The sequence below is a fragment of the Tachyglossus aculeatus genome, chromosome 22 (assembly GCF_015852505.1).
Source record: "Tachyglossus aculeatus isolate mTacAcu1 chromosome 22, mTacAcu1.pri, whole genome shotgun sequence".
Lineage (NCBI taxonomy): Eukaryota > Metazoa > Chordata > Mammalia > Monotremata > Tachyglossidae > Tachyglossus > Tachyglossus aculeatus.
This window is the reverse complement of record NC_052087.1, coordinates 2,307,186-2,322,298: the sequence shown is the minus strand read 5'-3', so window position 1 is coordinate 2,322,298 and position 15,113 is coordinate 2,307,186. Positions and strand designations below refer to the sequence as shown.

The 15,113-nt window shown below is 48.2% G+C and overlaps 1 protein-coding gene across 1 annotated transcript in view; it reads right to left on the bottom strand.

The window, feature by feature from the left end:
- The window catches only part of BTAF1 (B-TFIID TATA-box binding protein associated factor 1), an 83,536-nt gene that overhangs the window by 17,095 nt on the left and 51,328 nt on the right, over window positions 1-15,113 (bottom strand). The window contains exons 15-26 of the mRNA XM_038764619.1: window positions 13,723-13,827; window positions 11,636-11,785; window positions 11,287-11,429; window positions 10,890-11,064; window positions 9,623-9,826; window positions 8,129-8,555; window positions 6,671-6,861; window positions 3,956-4,109; window positions 3,550-3,659; window positions 2,737-2,938; window positions 1,996-2,144; window positions 764-916 (exon numbers count right to left, since the gene is read on the bottom strand). Of these exons, the coding sequence (XP_038620547.1) occupies window positions 764-916; window positions 1,996-2,144; window positions 2,737-2,938; window positions 3,550-3,659; window positions 3,956-4,109; window positions 6,671-6,861; window positions 8,129-8,555; window positions 9,623-9,826; window positions 10,890-11,064; window positions 11,287-11,429; window positions 11,636-11,785; window positions 13,723-13,827 (2,163 nt within the window). The remainder of the gene's footprint in view (window positions 1-763; window positions 917-1,995; window positions 2,145-2,736; window positions 2,939-3,549; window positions 3,660-3,955; window positions 4,110-6,670; window positions 6,862-8,128; window positions 8,556-9,622; window positions 9,827-10,889; window positions 11,065-11,286; window positions 11,430-11,635; window positions 11,786-13,722; window positions 13,828-15,113) is intronic.

Below are 15,113 nucleotides of genomic sequence, written 5' to 3'. Positions count from 1 at the left end.
GGGCTTAGGAGTCAGAGGTCATGAGTTCAAATCCCGGCTCCGCCGCTCATCAGCTGTGTGACTTTAGGCAAGTCACTTAACTTCCCTGGGCCTCAGTGACCTCATCTGTAAAATGGGGAGAAGGCTGTGAGCCCCACGTGGGACAATCTGATTACCTTGTATCTACCCCAGCGCTTAGAACAGTGCTTTGCACGTAGTAAACGCTTAACAAATACCAACATTATTATTATTATCAGAAATATATTTTATTATATATTATAGACACATAATATTATATATTACTATAGTATTATATATTATATACATTACATTTATATTATATGTGTTATATGTTATATATTATATTTATATTATATATTATTTATATTTATATTATAATTGTATATTATATTACATTGTTATGTTGCCTATTACATTTATATTATATATATTTATATTATATATTATTTTTAAATTGCATGTTTATATTGTAATTATACATTATATTATTTTATATTATATATTATTTTTATATTGCACATATTTATATTGTAATGATACATTGCATTATTTTATATTATATATTATTTTTATATTGTATATATTTATATTGTGATTATACATTATATTATTTTATATTATTATGTATTATAGGTACATAGATGTACCTATCTGTGTACAATAAGTGCTGAGCAAGCACACAGCAGCACCATCGCAACTCAACAAATGGCCTTGAGCCCAAGGCACGCGTCCCTCACTCTTGAAACGAGAAACAAAGAGATACCTGCTGGTATTTTCGGAGCTCGGCTTTGATCGGGACTGGGATCTTGTAGTTTTCCAATTTTTTCCCATCCAACAGCTGCTCCAGGAAATGGCGCTCTTTGGTTTTCAACTGGATCAGCTCTTCCGGCATATTGGGAGGGTCTGCGATGCCTGACTGAAATGAAGTTTTTTCAAGTTTACCAAAGTACCGCCAAGGCCGCGGAGTAGGAAATCCACCGTTACGCCGCCGGAAACGGCTCGACGCCCCCCCAGGGCATCTCCTCACGAGGAGGGACTTCAACTGGTAGAAGTGAGAGCCACCAGTAGTAGCCTCTGGCAAAAAAAACTCCTGCGACAGAGATCCTAGGGGCCCGTCCAGGCTCCTGGCCGGTGTCCAGACAACGGCCATGCCCACCCAAACATCGCTGCCTTCTTGATGGCAGCCTCTACCCAAGCCTCTAATATTTCGGGTGACGGACTCCATTTCTCCGCGGGGCCCTACTGGGTGTGATGGGGAGAGAGCCGCCTAAGAGGATGGTCTGGAATAATAATAATAATAATAATAATAGCATTTATTAAGCGCTTACTATGTGCAAAGCACTGTTCAAAGCGCTCAAGAGGTGTTGGCTGTGGGGAGGTGTAAGGGGGTGGCAGCGTCCAATCACGGAGTCATCCCTAACCAACGTAAATGGGAAAACCTGTGCCCATGAGAAAAGGCAAATGAGAGCCTGGAGGATACAGTCCTCCCACCCTCCACATGCCAAACAACGCCCTCGCCAAGCTGGGCGTGAAAGGAACTCTACGACACATCAAGTGTATATATATAAGTCAAGAACCAGGTATATATATATACACATATATATACACACACATATATATACACACACACACGCACACACTCATATATATACACTCATATATATACATATATACACTCATATCTATATATAGATATAGATATGAGTGTATATGTATACACTCATATATAGATATGAGTATATATATATATATACATATACATATGTATATATATGTGTGTGTGTGAGTATAGATAGATAGATGGATATATAGTCAAGAACCAGGCAGACTCATACATATATACACATATATATAGATATGAGTGTATATATATACATATATATGAGTCTGCCTGGTTCTTGACTTTTTTATATATTAAATATATTGTGTTATATATATATATATATATATATTTTAAAAAGTAAAGAACCAGGCAGACTCATTTTTCGTACGTACCTCGAGTGGCATTAGCCTGATTAATGTCGCAAAGCACTGCGTGGCCATGAAACGCACGCTGTTCGTCTGATCGCTCATCCTTCCCAATACAGGCACCACCAGGAGGACGATATATGGAACGATGCCAACGTCTAGCTGTTCCATCACGCCTGGGTAAGTGGTTAAGGACTGTCTCTTCGGGCAGGTTTTTAGCTTAGTCACTTAGATCTTTAACGGCTGAAGTCCAGACACACCAGAAATCGCACTAATCGACAGACTGAACAAAATGTCCCAACACTTTACATTTTAAAGTGTGTTTCTGAACTTTTTTTTTTTGAATCTGAGAGATATTCTTTTATCAATCGCTGGTATTTGGGTTGGGACCGTCTCTATATTTTGCCAACTTGTACTTCCCAAGTGCTCTGCACACAGTAGGGGCTCAAAAAATACGATTGAATGGATGAACGAATTGAGCACTCACTACGTGAGGAGCACTGTAAAAAGCGCTTGGGAGAGTACAACAGAGTTGGTAGACACATTCCCTGCCCACGACAAGCTTAGAGTTTATAGGGGGAGACGGACATTGCCGAAGATAAATTACAGATATGCACGTAAGTCTGCGGGGTTGAAAACTATGAAACTACATGCTTCACAACCGGCCTGTATGCCAAAGTTTTGGCATAAAAATTCAAAACTCTCAACGGTCAGGCACACGGCAGACAAACTGTCGCTGGGTGCCATCCCCCCGACCGAAAAGGATACACGCGAGGGCTTCGATTGCCCCTTCTTGCTTGGTGTTATCGTCTATTGCCCCCAGCCAGGGGAGAACCTTCTCTAAAAAAATGTTCATCGTCTCCATGGTGGCGATTTTGCTCATGACGCCCATGCAGCGAGCTGCCATGTGTCTCACCGCGGTGTTGGGATGTTGAAGGCACATATAGAGATGAGGAAGATGCTGAACCAGCTGCAAACACAAGCCCACAACAGGATTTAGAGATGCCCACGACTCTCTCCTGGGCCAGTAATGACCGAATACCCGCTAAGAAACATCATTTCTCCGACTGCCTGACGTTTCGGCTTTCTGCGCGTCCCCCGGGAGAAGCAGAAACCTCTTTGGGGGGGACAAAAATCATACATAAGAGATAAACAAATCAAAGCACAGCCACCCTTCGCAAGTCGGGAGGAAACTTCTCGCTTGTCATTCTCGTCATTTCCTCCCCTGCCCCGAACAAGGGATTGCGGGGCACACCCGCGCCCGTCCTGAGCCTGGTCGTATCTGTTCTCCGTGCCCACCTACTCTAGCGGGGCACGAAGAGCGCCAACGAACCACTTGGCTACCCAGGCATTCACTCCACGTTAGCCATTTTTCCTCCAGCCCGTCGCGGATCCCATGCTCCTTTCGCTTCTTATCCTGCCTTTGAATATCAGCGACAAAGAACTCGGGGCACCACGACCGAACCTTGGAAAGGCACCGAGGGCCGCGGTTTTCAAACCCTCCCCAAACCCCCACGGAGAAATGCAAACCCGGCCCCGTGCGACCCCCAGAAAAACCGCGATTGTAGCTCCGTTGCTTACCAGAGGATGAAGTTCAACGTTCATCGAGGCCGCTGCCGTTTCGAAAACTTGCAGAGAGTTCACCAACTCCTGGGCAGGGCCATCTCCCTTTTCCAACAGGGACTTCCCATCTGGTGAAATATTCGGTTTGCGCTTAACCGTCTCGCAAAGCACTTCCTTCCCACGAGTCTACTCTGCCTCTGCTGCCCAGCAGACCCAAAAGAGGGGATTAAAGCATCCCTTGGCTGACGTATCACTGAACCGATCCACTCAGCGTTACGTAGCACCAATTTAAGACGGCGGGTTTTTTGCCTCCCCCCAAATAAATCCACCCCAACCCTGGACCGTGATGCAGCCACAGCCCTGGGGTATCTGAAGTCTGCCGGCCAGCTCATCGCCTGGCAGCTGGAGGAAAGTGCTGGCGTACCAAAGCTGTGGATGTTAATGTTGTTCCTCAAGGGGCCCACCATGGCATCCCAGAGGTGGGGCAGGCTGCTGGTCATGGCCGCGCCGAAGTGTCTCGCTATGGTCGACAGGGCAAACTCGGCTCCTCGTCGCTGCACCAGGTAGGGCTTCTGCGCCTGAAACCAAACCGAAATCGGGGGAGGAGAGTGCTACTTGATAAACACCTAGAGAACGTTTCCGCCGCCGGTTTTCCGAAAGCGGGATCTCTGAGTGGTCAGCTGAAGAGTTGAAAAGCTGGAAGGGTTGAGAAGCGAGCTCTCTCCCTCCCCTCAAAGCCCTCCTGAGAGCTCACCTCCTCCAAGAGGCCTTCCCAGACTGAGCCCCATTTTTCCTCTCCTCCTCCCCATCCCTCCTTCCCCTTCCCAAAACACCTGTATATGTTTGTACAGATCTATTACTCTATTTTACTTGTACGTATTTACTATTCTATTTATTTTGGTGATGATGTGCATCTACCTTTATTTCTATTTATTCTGAAGACCTGACACCCGTCCCCAAGTTTTGTTTTGTCGTCTGTCTCCCCCTTCTAGACTGTGAGCCCGTTGTCGGGTAAGGACCGTCTCTAGATGTTGCCGACTTGTACTTCCCACGCGCTTAGTGTACAGTGCTCTGCACACGGTAAGCGCTCAATAAATACGATTGAATGAATGACCAGTTATTTTGATTGTGTGGTTAGAAAACTGGTTACCGAACCGCTAAGAATTAAGAGACGTGGACGGGAATTTACTAATCCCCACAGCATTTACCTGTAATTTTATTTATATCGGTCTGTTTATTTGTATTGATGTCTGTCTCCCCCCTCTAGACTGTAAGCTCGTTGTGGGCAGAGAGTGTAACTCTTTACTGTTGTCTTGTACTTTCCCAAGTGCTTAGTACAGTGCTCCGCACACAGTAAGCACTGATAAATATGACTGACTGAATGAACAAATAATCCAACATGTGGGCTGGGGGAGGAATGGGAGATAGCCATGCCCCACGGCTGGCTAGTTCAGTCACTGACTTAATGGCCGAATGAGCTCTGAAATATTATTTTGAATGGGCGCCAAAAAATGGTTTCGCTTCAAAAGATAGACAGAAGCATGTTTGGCCACTCTTTCCCACCTTTAAGGGATCCGAGAATAGCTACGGTCTCCGGGTTTTGCTCTTTTTTTCCCATCCAAATGTGGAAAATGACTAAAAACGCCAGTGTATTTTGTTTGCATTTTGAGAGGAAGCGTGGCTTAGTGGCAAGAACACAGACTTGAGTCAGCGGATGTGGGTTCCAATCCCGGCTCCGCCACATGTCTGCTGGGTGACCTTGGGCAAGTCACTTCGCTCCTCTGGGCCTCAGTTCCCTCATCTGGAAAATGGGGATTAAGCTTGTGAGTCCCAGGTGGGACGACCTGATGTCCTTATATCTACCCCCAGCGCTTAGAACAGTGCTTGGCACATAGTAAGTGCTTGACAAACACCATAATTATTACTATTATTATAGCTATAGGCTTAAATTCACTTCCCCATCTCTGAATTCCCATACAGGCTATTTTTATTCTTTTCATTCAATTGTATTTATTGAGCGCTTTCTGTGTGCAGAGCACTGTACTAAGCGCTTGGGAAGTACAAGTTGGCAACATATAGAGACGGTCCCTACCCGACAGCGGGCTCACAGTCTAGTCTTTTGATTTAGCTTTTAAATCAGCAATAATACACAACTCCGATTAACCCCAGCTCCTCAGGATCAGTTTTAGAACTCCAGTTCCTCCATTTGTCTGCCCTGTGACCTTGGGGCAAGTCATTTAGTCCAGCGCTCAGTACAGTGGCTGACACATAGTAAGCGCTTAAATACCATAATAATAATAATAATGGCATTTGTTAAGTGCTATGTGCAAAGCACTGTTCTAAGCGCTGGGGGGATACAAGGTGATCAGGTTGTCCCACACAGTAAGTGCTTAAATACCATAATAATAATAATGGCATTTGTTAAGTGCTTACTATGTGCAAAGCACTGTTCTAAGCACTGGGGGAGATACAAGGTGATCAGGTTGTCCCACGTGGGGCTTACAGTCTTACTCCCCATTTTACAGATGAGGGAACTGAGGCTAGGAGAATTTAAGTGACTTGCCCAAGGCCACACAGCAGACAGGTGGTGGAGCTGGGATTAGAGCTCATGACCTATGACTCCCAAGCCTGGGCTCTTCCCACTGAGCCACGCTGCTTCTTGTGGGCTATTTTTCCCACTGCTTCTTTTTGTCATTCCATTCCCTCCTCTTTACGACCGCCCCATTCCTGCTTTCTGGCCTCCCCTCGCGGGGTGGTCACATCTGAACCCCTTCACTCCCCTGGAGTTTGGCCTCCCAAACTCCCGGCTCCAGCCCAAGCTAAAAAAAAAAAAAAAATAATAATAATAATAATAATAATAAATAATAATAATGGCATTTGTTAAGCGCTTATTATGTGCAAAGCACTGTTCTAAGCGCTGGGAGGATACAAGGTGATCAGGTTGTCCCACATGGGGCTCAGTCTTAATCCTCATTTTACAGATGAGGTAACTGAGGCTCAGGGAAGTTAAAAGTGACTTGCCCAAGGTCACACAGCAGACATGTGGCGGCCCATGACCCCCGACTCCAAAGCCCACTGAGCCATGCTGCTTCTCAAGCCAACTCCGCTCTCCCCTGTGGCAGGGCTGAAAATGAGATACCTCATCCAGTTCGGGAGTGACGCTTGCGCTGCTGCCCGTCGGGAGGTCTGTGATGTGGGTTTTGGTGGCCTTGGGGGTGGGCCCCCGCCTGCTCGTGATGGCAAAGGCCGCCTTCTGATGCCGATAGAGGGTGATGATGCCTCTGTGTTTGGTGACCATGTGCTGCATTCCGTCTTTCTCGGAGTTTGGGCCTAGCGGGAAAGAAGAGCACAGGCCATCGTTAGAAAAATCACCCAACATGGATGACACGCCTCGTGGCTTCAAGTGCAACGCAACCAACTCTGCAGAGACGGCGGGGAGAAAGTGGATGATGTAAGCGGTCTCCCCAGCCACCCGGGCGATGGGTGCCTCGCGGCGCTGCGGGCCGTGAATCGGACCTTCGGAAACCGAAGGTATCCATCGGGCCTCCCTCCCGCTCGGGGGCAACGGAAGTGTTTCTTTAGAGCTTTCCCTTGCTCCTTCTCTTTTTTCCAAAAGAGAATAACTGTGCAAACCAGAAAAGCTCAGGTTTAGAAACACAGGTTCACCAGGGCATTCCAGAAAATGCCAAAGTTTGAAATGTTTTCAATAAAAATCCTCATGCGTCCCCTGCATAATCTCTCGAGATTCTTTTATATGGCCAGCACCTCTTCTGATTTCCTTTCTAGAAATCCTAGGAATACCAGCTATCCCACTCAGTGCATTACCACAGATGTGTCCAATCGTGTTTTGGCAGGGGGAGCGGTGCCACAGACTAAAAAAGACCCTCATAATTGCCACCTAATAACAATTATTATTATTACTATCACTATTAGTAATTATTATTATGATTATTATGGTATTTGGTAAGTGCTTACTACGTGCCAGGAACTGTACTACAGCAACCTGGGTTGGGCACAGTCTTTGTGCACTGTGGGGCTCTCGCAGTCTCTGTTCCCATTTTATGGATGAGGGAACTGAGGCACAGAGAAGTGAAGTGACTTAACCAAGGTCACACAGCAGACAGGTGACGGAGTCGGAATTAGAACCCATGACCTCCCGACTGTGAGGCCCATGCTCTAAGGGCGAGGCCAGACGAGCTCCCGCCTGCGGGATGACTGGGAGAGCGGGCCTATGAGAAGCAGCGTGGCTCAGTGGAAAGAGCCCGGGCTTTGGAGTCAGAGGTCACGAGTTCAAACCCCGGCTGTGTGACTTCGGGCAAGTCACTTCACTTCTCTGTGCCGCAGTGACCTCATCTGGAAAATGGGGATGAAGACTGTGAGCCCCCGTGGGACAACCTGATCACCTGGTAACCTCCCCAGCGCTTAGAACAGTGCTTTGCACATAGTAAGCGCTCAATAAACACCATCGTTATTATTATTACTTGCCAGGACGGCGGTTCCGTCCTTGAAACACTCCATTTGGCGTCGTCCCCGTCGGACGAGGGCTGCGTTTCGCCCGAACCGGGGGGGGGGGGGGGGGTCTCACCCCGTCCCGTACCTTTCGAGTTGTCGTGGCCGCTCTGCGGCGGGGCCGGACACGCCGCGCAGGGCGTGAGGTGAGAGTCCACGCAGAGCGAGCTGCAGAGGTTTTTGACGATCTTCGAGTTGGGACAAGGCACTCTGGCCGTGCACTGCTGAAGCAGTTTGGCCAGGCACAGGGCGGCGTAATTCTGCACCAGGGGGTTCTCTTCTTTCTTAATGGCCTCCATCAGAGGCTTGATGAGCGGGTTGAGCTTCTCCGGAAGCTGCTGCAAGCCCACGACCGCACAGGCGGCGAAGGCGTGCACTCTCAGCTGCAGCACTTGCCACTCCTGGTTGGTTTCGTTAACGGCCAGCTGGACCTGCTGCCGTTTGCCGTCTAGCTGCTGCCACACTGGAGACTGGGGGCCGAAGGTCGCCGTGACTTCACTGAAGACGGTGGTGACCTGGTGAGACGAACAGCGCGGCCCTTTCAAACAACCGGTCGGATGGGTCCTAGCCCTCGTTTCCGGGTAACTCCAGTTTAGAGTAGTTTTCCTCTCAAACCCCACTTTACACCATCATGGTGCTACACAAACCCGCCCTTATCCTAGGCGGTGGGATTCCCTGGATGTTTAATATTAATAATAATTGTGGCATTTATTAAGCGCTTACTATGTGCAAAGCGCTGGGGAGCTTACAGGGTGATCAGGTCGTCCCACGGGGGGCTCACAGTCTTCACCCCCATTTTCCAGATGAGGTCACTGAGGCCCAGAGAAGCGAAGTGACTTGCCCAAAGTCACACAGCTGACAAGTGGCGGGGCCGGGATTTGAACCCATGACCTCTGATTCCAAAGCCCGGGCTCTTCCCACTGAGCCACCCTGCTTCTCTAATACTCATTCACATCCAATCCGTCACCAAAACCTGCCGGTTTCACCTCCGCGACATCGCCAAGATCCGCCCTTTCCTCTTGGGGGAGATAATAATAATAATAATGGTATTTATTAAGCGCTTACTATGTGCCAAGCACTGTTCTAAGTACTGGGGAGGTTACAAGGTGATCAAGTTGTCTCTTGGGCTCACAGTCTTTATCCCCTGAGGTAACTGAGGCCCAGAGAAGTGAAGTGACTTGCCCAGAGTCACACAGCCAGTAAGTGGCCGAGCCGGGATTTGAACCCATGACCTCTGACTCCAAAGCCCGGGCTCTTTCCACTGAGCCACGCTGCTTCTACTGCTTAGAAAAAGCTATGTCAGGCAGCAGCTTAGAGGCGAATATAGGGCTCCCAAGAGTTCGCAGGATCATTCCTGATGCGGGGCAGATCTTATAGCCTGTATCTCTTAGACACATTATCACAGAGACAAATAACATACTGGCCCCAGAAGAATCCACTCCTCACTTGTCAAAACCCTGGCCTGCCCCGAAAACGGACGTTACGAACGGGTTCAACCGACCGGTAGGCGAAGCTTTAAGAGTTTCTCCTCTTATCTCACGGCCGGCCGAACGTGAGGGGCGGCGTTTTCTCTTTCACTCACCAGTTCGGTGGCTTGATCTATCGTAAACACACTGTGGTTGACTCTGTCCCCGACGTCGACGCGAGCGTCGGCCAACGAGGAAACGAGCTGTTTGCATTCGTTCTGCATCCGGGTGAACGGAACCGCGATCTCGTCGTAATAGAGGTGCTCCGAAAGGATGCCGAGTAAGCGGGGCTGCACGGCGAGGGCGACGGCTTTGCATTCCTGGAATATAACACGTCGCGTTACGCGGACCGCCGGACACCCACGGGTTTTGTTGTCTGTCTCCCACTTCTAAACTGTGAGCCCGCTGTTGGGTAGGGACGTCTCTATGTTGCCAGCTTGTACTTCCCAAGCGCTTAGTACAGTGCTCTGCACACAGTAAGCGCTCAATAAATACGACTGAATGAATGAGTAGTGTTACTAAGCGACCTTCTTTTTAAAAAATCCAACAAAGGATGGTGTTCTTGTCTTTTTCCGTGGTACCTGTTAAGTGCTCACTCTGGGCCAAGTGCTGTACTAAGCACTGTGGAGACACGAGCTAATCAGGTTGGACCCAATCCCTGTCCCACATGGGGCTCTGTCTTCATCCCCGTTTTAGAGATGAGGGAGCTGAGGCACAGAGAAGTGAAGTAACTTGCCCACCGTCACCGAGCAGACAGGTGGCGGGGGCCAGGATTAGAACCCAGGCCCTTCCGACTCCACTAGGCCATGCTACGTCTCTTCCTCAGACCACAATCCTCACCTCAACCTTGGGGCTGAGGTCGCAAGCGAGTGACCCCATCACAGGATGCCAAGTTGGCCCTTCCTTTGACTGACCGTGATAATAATAATAATGATGGCATTTATTAAGCGCTTACGATGTGCAAAGCACACACGCACTTGATGTCTGAACAAATCTGATTTGGACGATTACTCATTTAGAGGATGTATTTTTAGAGTAGCCTATTTCCACAGTGCCTTCAAGAGAGGCCACTATGGTACGTGGAGCCCCCTCCACGCATTTAATAATAATAACAGTGATGGCCTTTGTTAAGCGCTTGCTATGTACAGAGCACTGTTCTAAACGCATTTGTACTTTTACCAGTCGCTCTCTTTCGAGAGGATCCTCCAGCAGTACGGAATGGCCTCATCCCTTGCCATTTGGCTGCCTAATAAATCAGCTGGAACACTTTACAAAGCTCTTTCTAACCGAGAGCGCCAAGTAAATGCAAATAAACCCAGCAGGAACCCAAAACAGGATGATTTTATTAACCAAAGGGATTTTTTCTTTGGAGGAAACCCTTACCTTTTGCAAAGCGGCCCACTCGCAGATGACGAGTGCCACGCTGGCCCTCTGTAAGGCCGATTTGGAATTCAAGTGGAAGAGCAATAACTGGCTGAGGGATTCCGCCGGTTTTATTTCTTGACTGTTCATATTGACGGAGGGGTCACATATACTGCAGCAGAGCGCTCCTAACAACCTGGAGGAAGAAGGAAAGAAAGCGTTACTGCCGTATTGCCGCTTGTACTTCCCAAGCGCTTCTTGTACTTCCCAAGCGCTTAGTACAGTGCTCTGCACACAGCGCTCAATAAATACGATTGAATGAATGAATGAATGAAGCGCTGCTGTTCCTGGTGCAATTAGTTTTTAAGAAGAGAGAAATCCTGCTATTTTGAATCAAAGCAAGGGATTCAATACTGACTTGGCTGCCATCACCCTGGCTCGCATGACCACGTAATCCCTGGTGGCCGGGTCTTCGGTAACGCTGTCCGCCCCGCCAATATATTCCTGCATCACTTCTTTGGCCTGGCTCTGTCCCTGCCGCACCTTCCCACCCGTTTTCTCCTGGGGAAATAAGAACAAAAGAGTTGGAGCGAAAGCCTGAAGCTGCCGGGCCCGATGTCAAGTTTCGTTCAATTCACCGGACGCAATACCCAAAAAGAGTGGGCGTTTGGGGGAAAAAAAAGTTTCTTTGCACGAAACGAAACGGTCCCGGTCGACTCAAGTCGGTCGCAGGTGAATGTGGAAATTTTGTAGATGGGGCTGCTTACCTTAGACCGAGCTTTTACTTCCAGCAACATATTCAGATCGATGGGTAAATGAGACGGCTGCATCATCAGGCAGATCCAGGCCCCCATCCAAGGGCAGGCAGCCGCCACCACATATTGCACCGAGGCTTTGGCCAGGAGTTCCAGCCACACCTAAGGAACGAAGCAGAAAGACGGTCTCAACTGGAATTAGAGATCTCCAAACCTGGCCGATGCCCCGGAGGCGTCGCCGGCTGACCGCTCTTCCGATTGTCCGGCTGCCTCCTTAAAGCTGTCTCATCCCGGGGGGCCTGCCCGGAATGCAAGGTGTGGTTTTCCGCGGAGTCTAGACCTGCTCTTCTTGTTGAAATGTTCCTCTGCGGGTTAATTCCGGATGCTTCCCTCGGCCTCTCAATTATTGAGCGCCTACTGTGCACAGTATTAAGCACTTGGGGGAGCACAATACGACAGAATTGGTAGGTACAGTCCCGGCCCGCCGGGAGCTTACAGTCTATACTTGGAATCAGACTTTAAAAAATAAATTACAAATTTACACGTAAGTATTGTGGATGGGGTGAATATCAAGTGTTTAAGGGGCACGGAACCAAGTGCATAGACGATGCAGAAGGGGGAGAGGGGAAAGGAAATAAGGGCTTAAACAGGGAAGTTCTCTTGGAAATGTGATTTTAGTCGAGTGAGGGTCTGTGTAATAATAATAATAATGATAGCATTTATTAAGCACTTACTGTGTGCAAAGCACTGTTCTAAGTGTACATGAAGTGGGAAGATGCTCCGGGGCAGAGGAAGACGTGGGCAAGAAGTTGGCAGAGAGAAAGCCAAGATGCGGTATGCTGAGGAGGTTGGAAAGCAGCGTGGCTCAGTGGAAAGAGCCCGGGCTTTCGAGTCAGAGGTCATGGGTTCAAATCCCAGCTCCGCCAATTGTCAGCTGTGTGACTTTGGGCAAGTCAGTTAACTTCTCTGTGCCTCAGTTCCCTCATCTGGAAAATGGGGATTAAGACTGTGAGCCCCCCGTGGGACAACCTAATCAACTTGTAACCTCCCTAGCGCTTAGAACAGTGCTTTGCACATAGGAAGCGCTTAATAAATGCCATTATTATTATTATTATTATTATTATTAGAGGAGCAGAGTGAGTGGGCTGGCTTGTAGGAATTCACCAAGGTAAGATAGGAGGAAGCGAATGGTAAGGAGTTTCCGTTGGATGCAGAGTTGGCTGGGCAGACACCAGAGGGTTTTGAGGTGTGGGGAGAAGTGAACGGAACTTTTTTTGGTTGTTTTTTTTTTAAGAAAAATGACCTGGGCGGCAGAGTGAAGAACTGACCGGAGTAGAGACGGGCGGCAAGGTGGTCAGCGAGGACCCAGTCGGTAGAGTGGCAGTTTGGATGGAAAGGAAAGGGTGGATCTTTAGTGATGTCGGGGAGGTGGAACTGACAGGACTCGGGGGACGGATTGAATATGTGGGTTGAATGGGAGAGATGAGTCAAGGCTTCTGCCGAGTGCCGCCAACACTTCAAACTTAACGCGTCCAAAATGGAACTCCTCATCTTCCCACCCAAACCCTGCGTTTGCGAGATGGGAGGACGGTAACTGCTGTAATACAAGGGACCCAAAAATTCCTGATCCATCACGTCAGCTACTAAAAGGGAGGCGGGGGGAGGGGGGTAAAAAGTGAATTAGAGGTTGGAGAGAGTGACATGCTGAAGAGGTGAGGAAAGCTGGATAGAGGGATGAATTCTTGTCCTGGTCGGTCTTCTGCTTTCAGGGGTGTCCCTTTGATTTCAGAATCCAAAGAGTCAGTGTTAGTTTTTTACGTGACACTTGGCTTCACCCTAAATTTCGGCGAGGAGGCACCGCTGTGCCAGATATGTACTTTTTAGAATTGGGGGTTGAGGAAGGGTTGAGTATATAACATTCATTCATTCAGTCGTATTTATTGAGCGCTTACTGTGTGCTGTACTAAGCGCTTGGGAAGTACAAGTTGGCAACATATAGAGATGGTCCCTACCCAACAGCGGGCTCGCAGTCTAACATGGAAATGAAAAGGTGGGAGAAAACAAACCGATGAAGAACCAGAGATTGGTCCTTTACGTACCTTGTGAATAAGGTCCAGGATTTCTTGGCTGCTTTCCAAAATACAAAACTGAAAAATGTGCCGCAGCATATCTTGGAGAATAGGCGTTAGCCAGGACGAAGAATTCTGAAGGCAACGACAAAATGAATGAGTCGGGAAACTGTGAGTAATAATAATCATAATAATCATGATGGCATTTGTTAAGCGCTATGTGCACAGCACTGTCCTAAGCACTGTCCTAAGCCCTGGAACCTCATGTCTTGGTGGGGTAGTTTTCTTCTAAGGGAAGGCCACCTGAGGTTCGTTTCTCTTTTTCGGCAGGAATACAATCTGACGGTTGGGAATTTTACTGCAGCAGTGGCTAACTGAACCAAGGTTCCACAGGGATTTTCAGAGGGGCTTCAGCAAGCAAAGCCTCTATTCTGAGACAAAAAAAGTGGGGTACCCTCCCAAGTAGTTTACAGATTCAGTCATCGGAAGCAGCGTGGCTCAGTGGAAAGAGCCCGGGCTTTGGAGTGCCGTGCCGTGCCAGGTCATGGGTTCAAATCCCAGCTCCGCCAAATGTCAGCTGTGTGACTTTGGGCAAGTCACTTCACTTCTCTGGGCCTCAGTTCCCTCATCTGTAAAATGGGGATTGACTGTGAGCCCCCCGTGGGACAACCTGATCACCTTGTAGCCTCCCCCAGAGCTAAGAACATAGTAAGCCCTTAACAAATGCCATTATTATTATTATTATTATTAAAACTGTGAGCCCCCCGCGGGACAATCTGATCACCTTGTAACCTCCCCAGCTCTTAGTACAGTGCTTTGCACGTAATAAGCATTTAACAAATACCATCATCATCATTATTATTATCTGGACTGCACCCACAGGCATAGTTAATTTCTACTCATCTAGGCTTTTCTGGAATATTTACTGTTCCACCCGTAAACAAGAAGCTGGCATACAAAAATTGGACAACCGGACAACACTTTAGTTGCAGTGGATAACTATGTGTATTGTAATCACCTTCCTCTATGCCGTGTCATGTCTTATTTACGTAACAGTATCATTTATCACTTAGAGTTATCTTTTTTTTTTTTGTCTGTTTCCAGACAGAGTTTGAAAGAGCCCAGATCCATCAGAAAGGCTCAGATATCCTGGGACCTAGGTGAAAGAGCACAGGCCTGGGAATCATCAACTCCCCCAACTGCCAGCCATGGGACCGTGGGCAAGTCACTTAACTGTTCTGTACCTCAGTTTCCTCATCTGTACAACGGGGTTAAAATACCTCCCCTCCCCACTCCCCTCTTAGCTCGTGTGCCCGTGGGTGGAACTATCTCTGCCCTGATCATTCTCGGCAGAGAGTGGGCACTTAAAGATAGCTCATCGCCACTGTTATTACCACGAAGCCCAGTAAGGGGATTCTGGC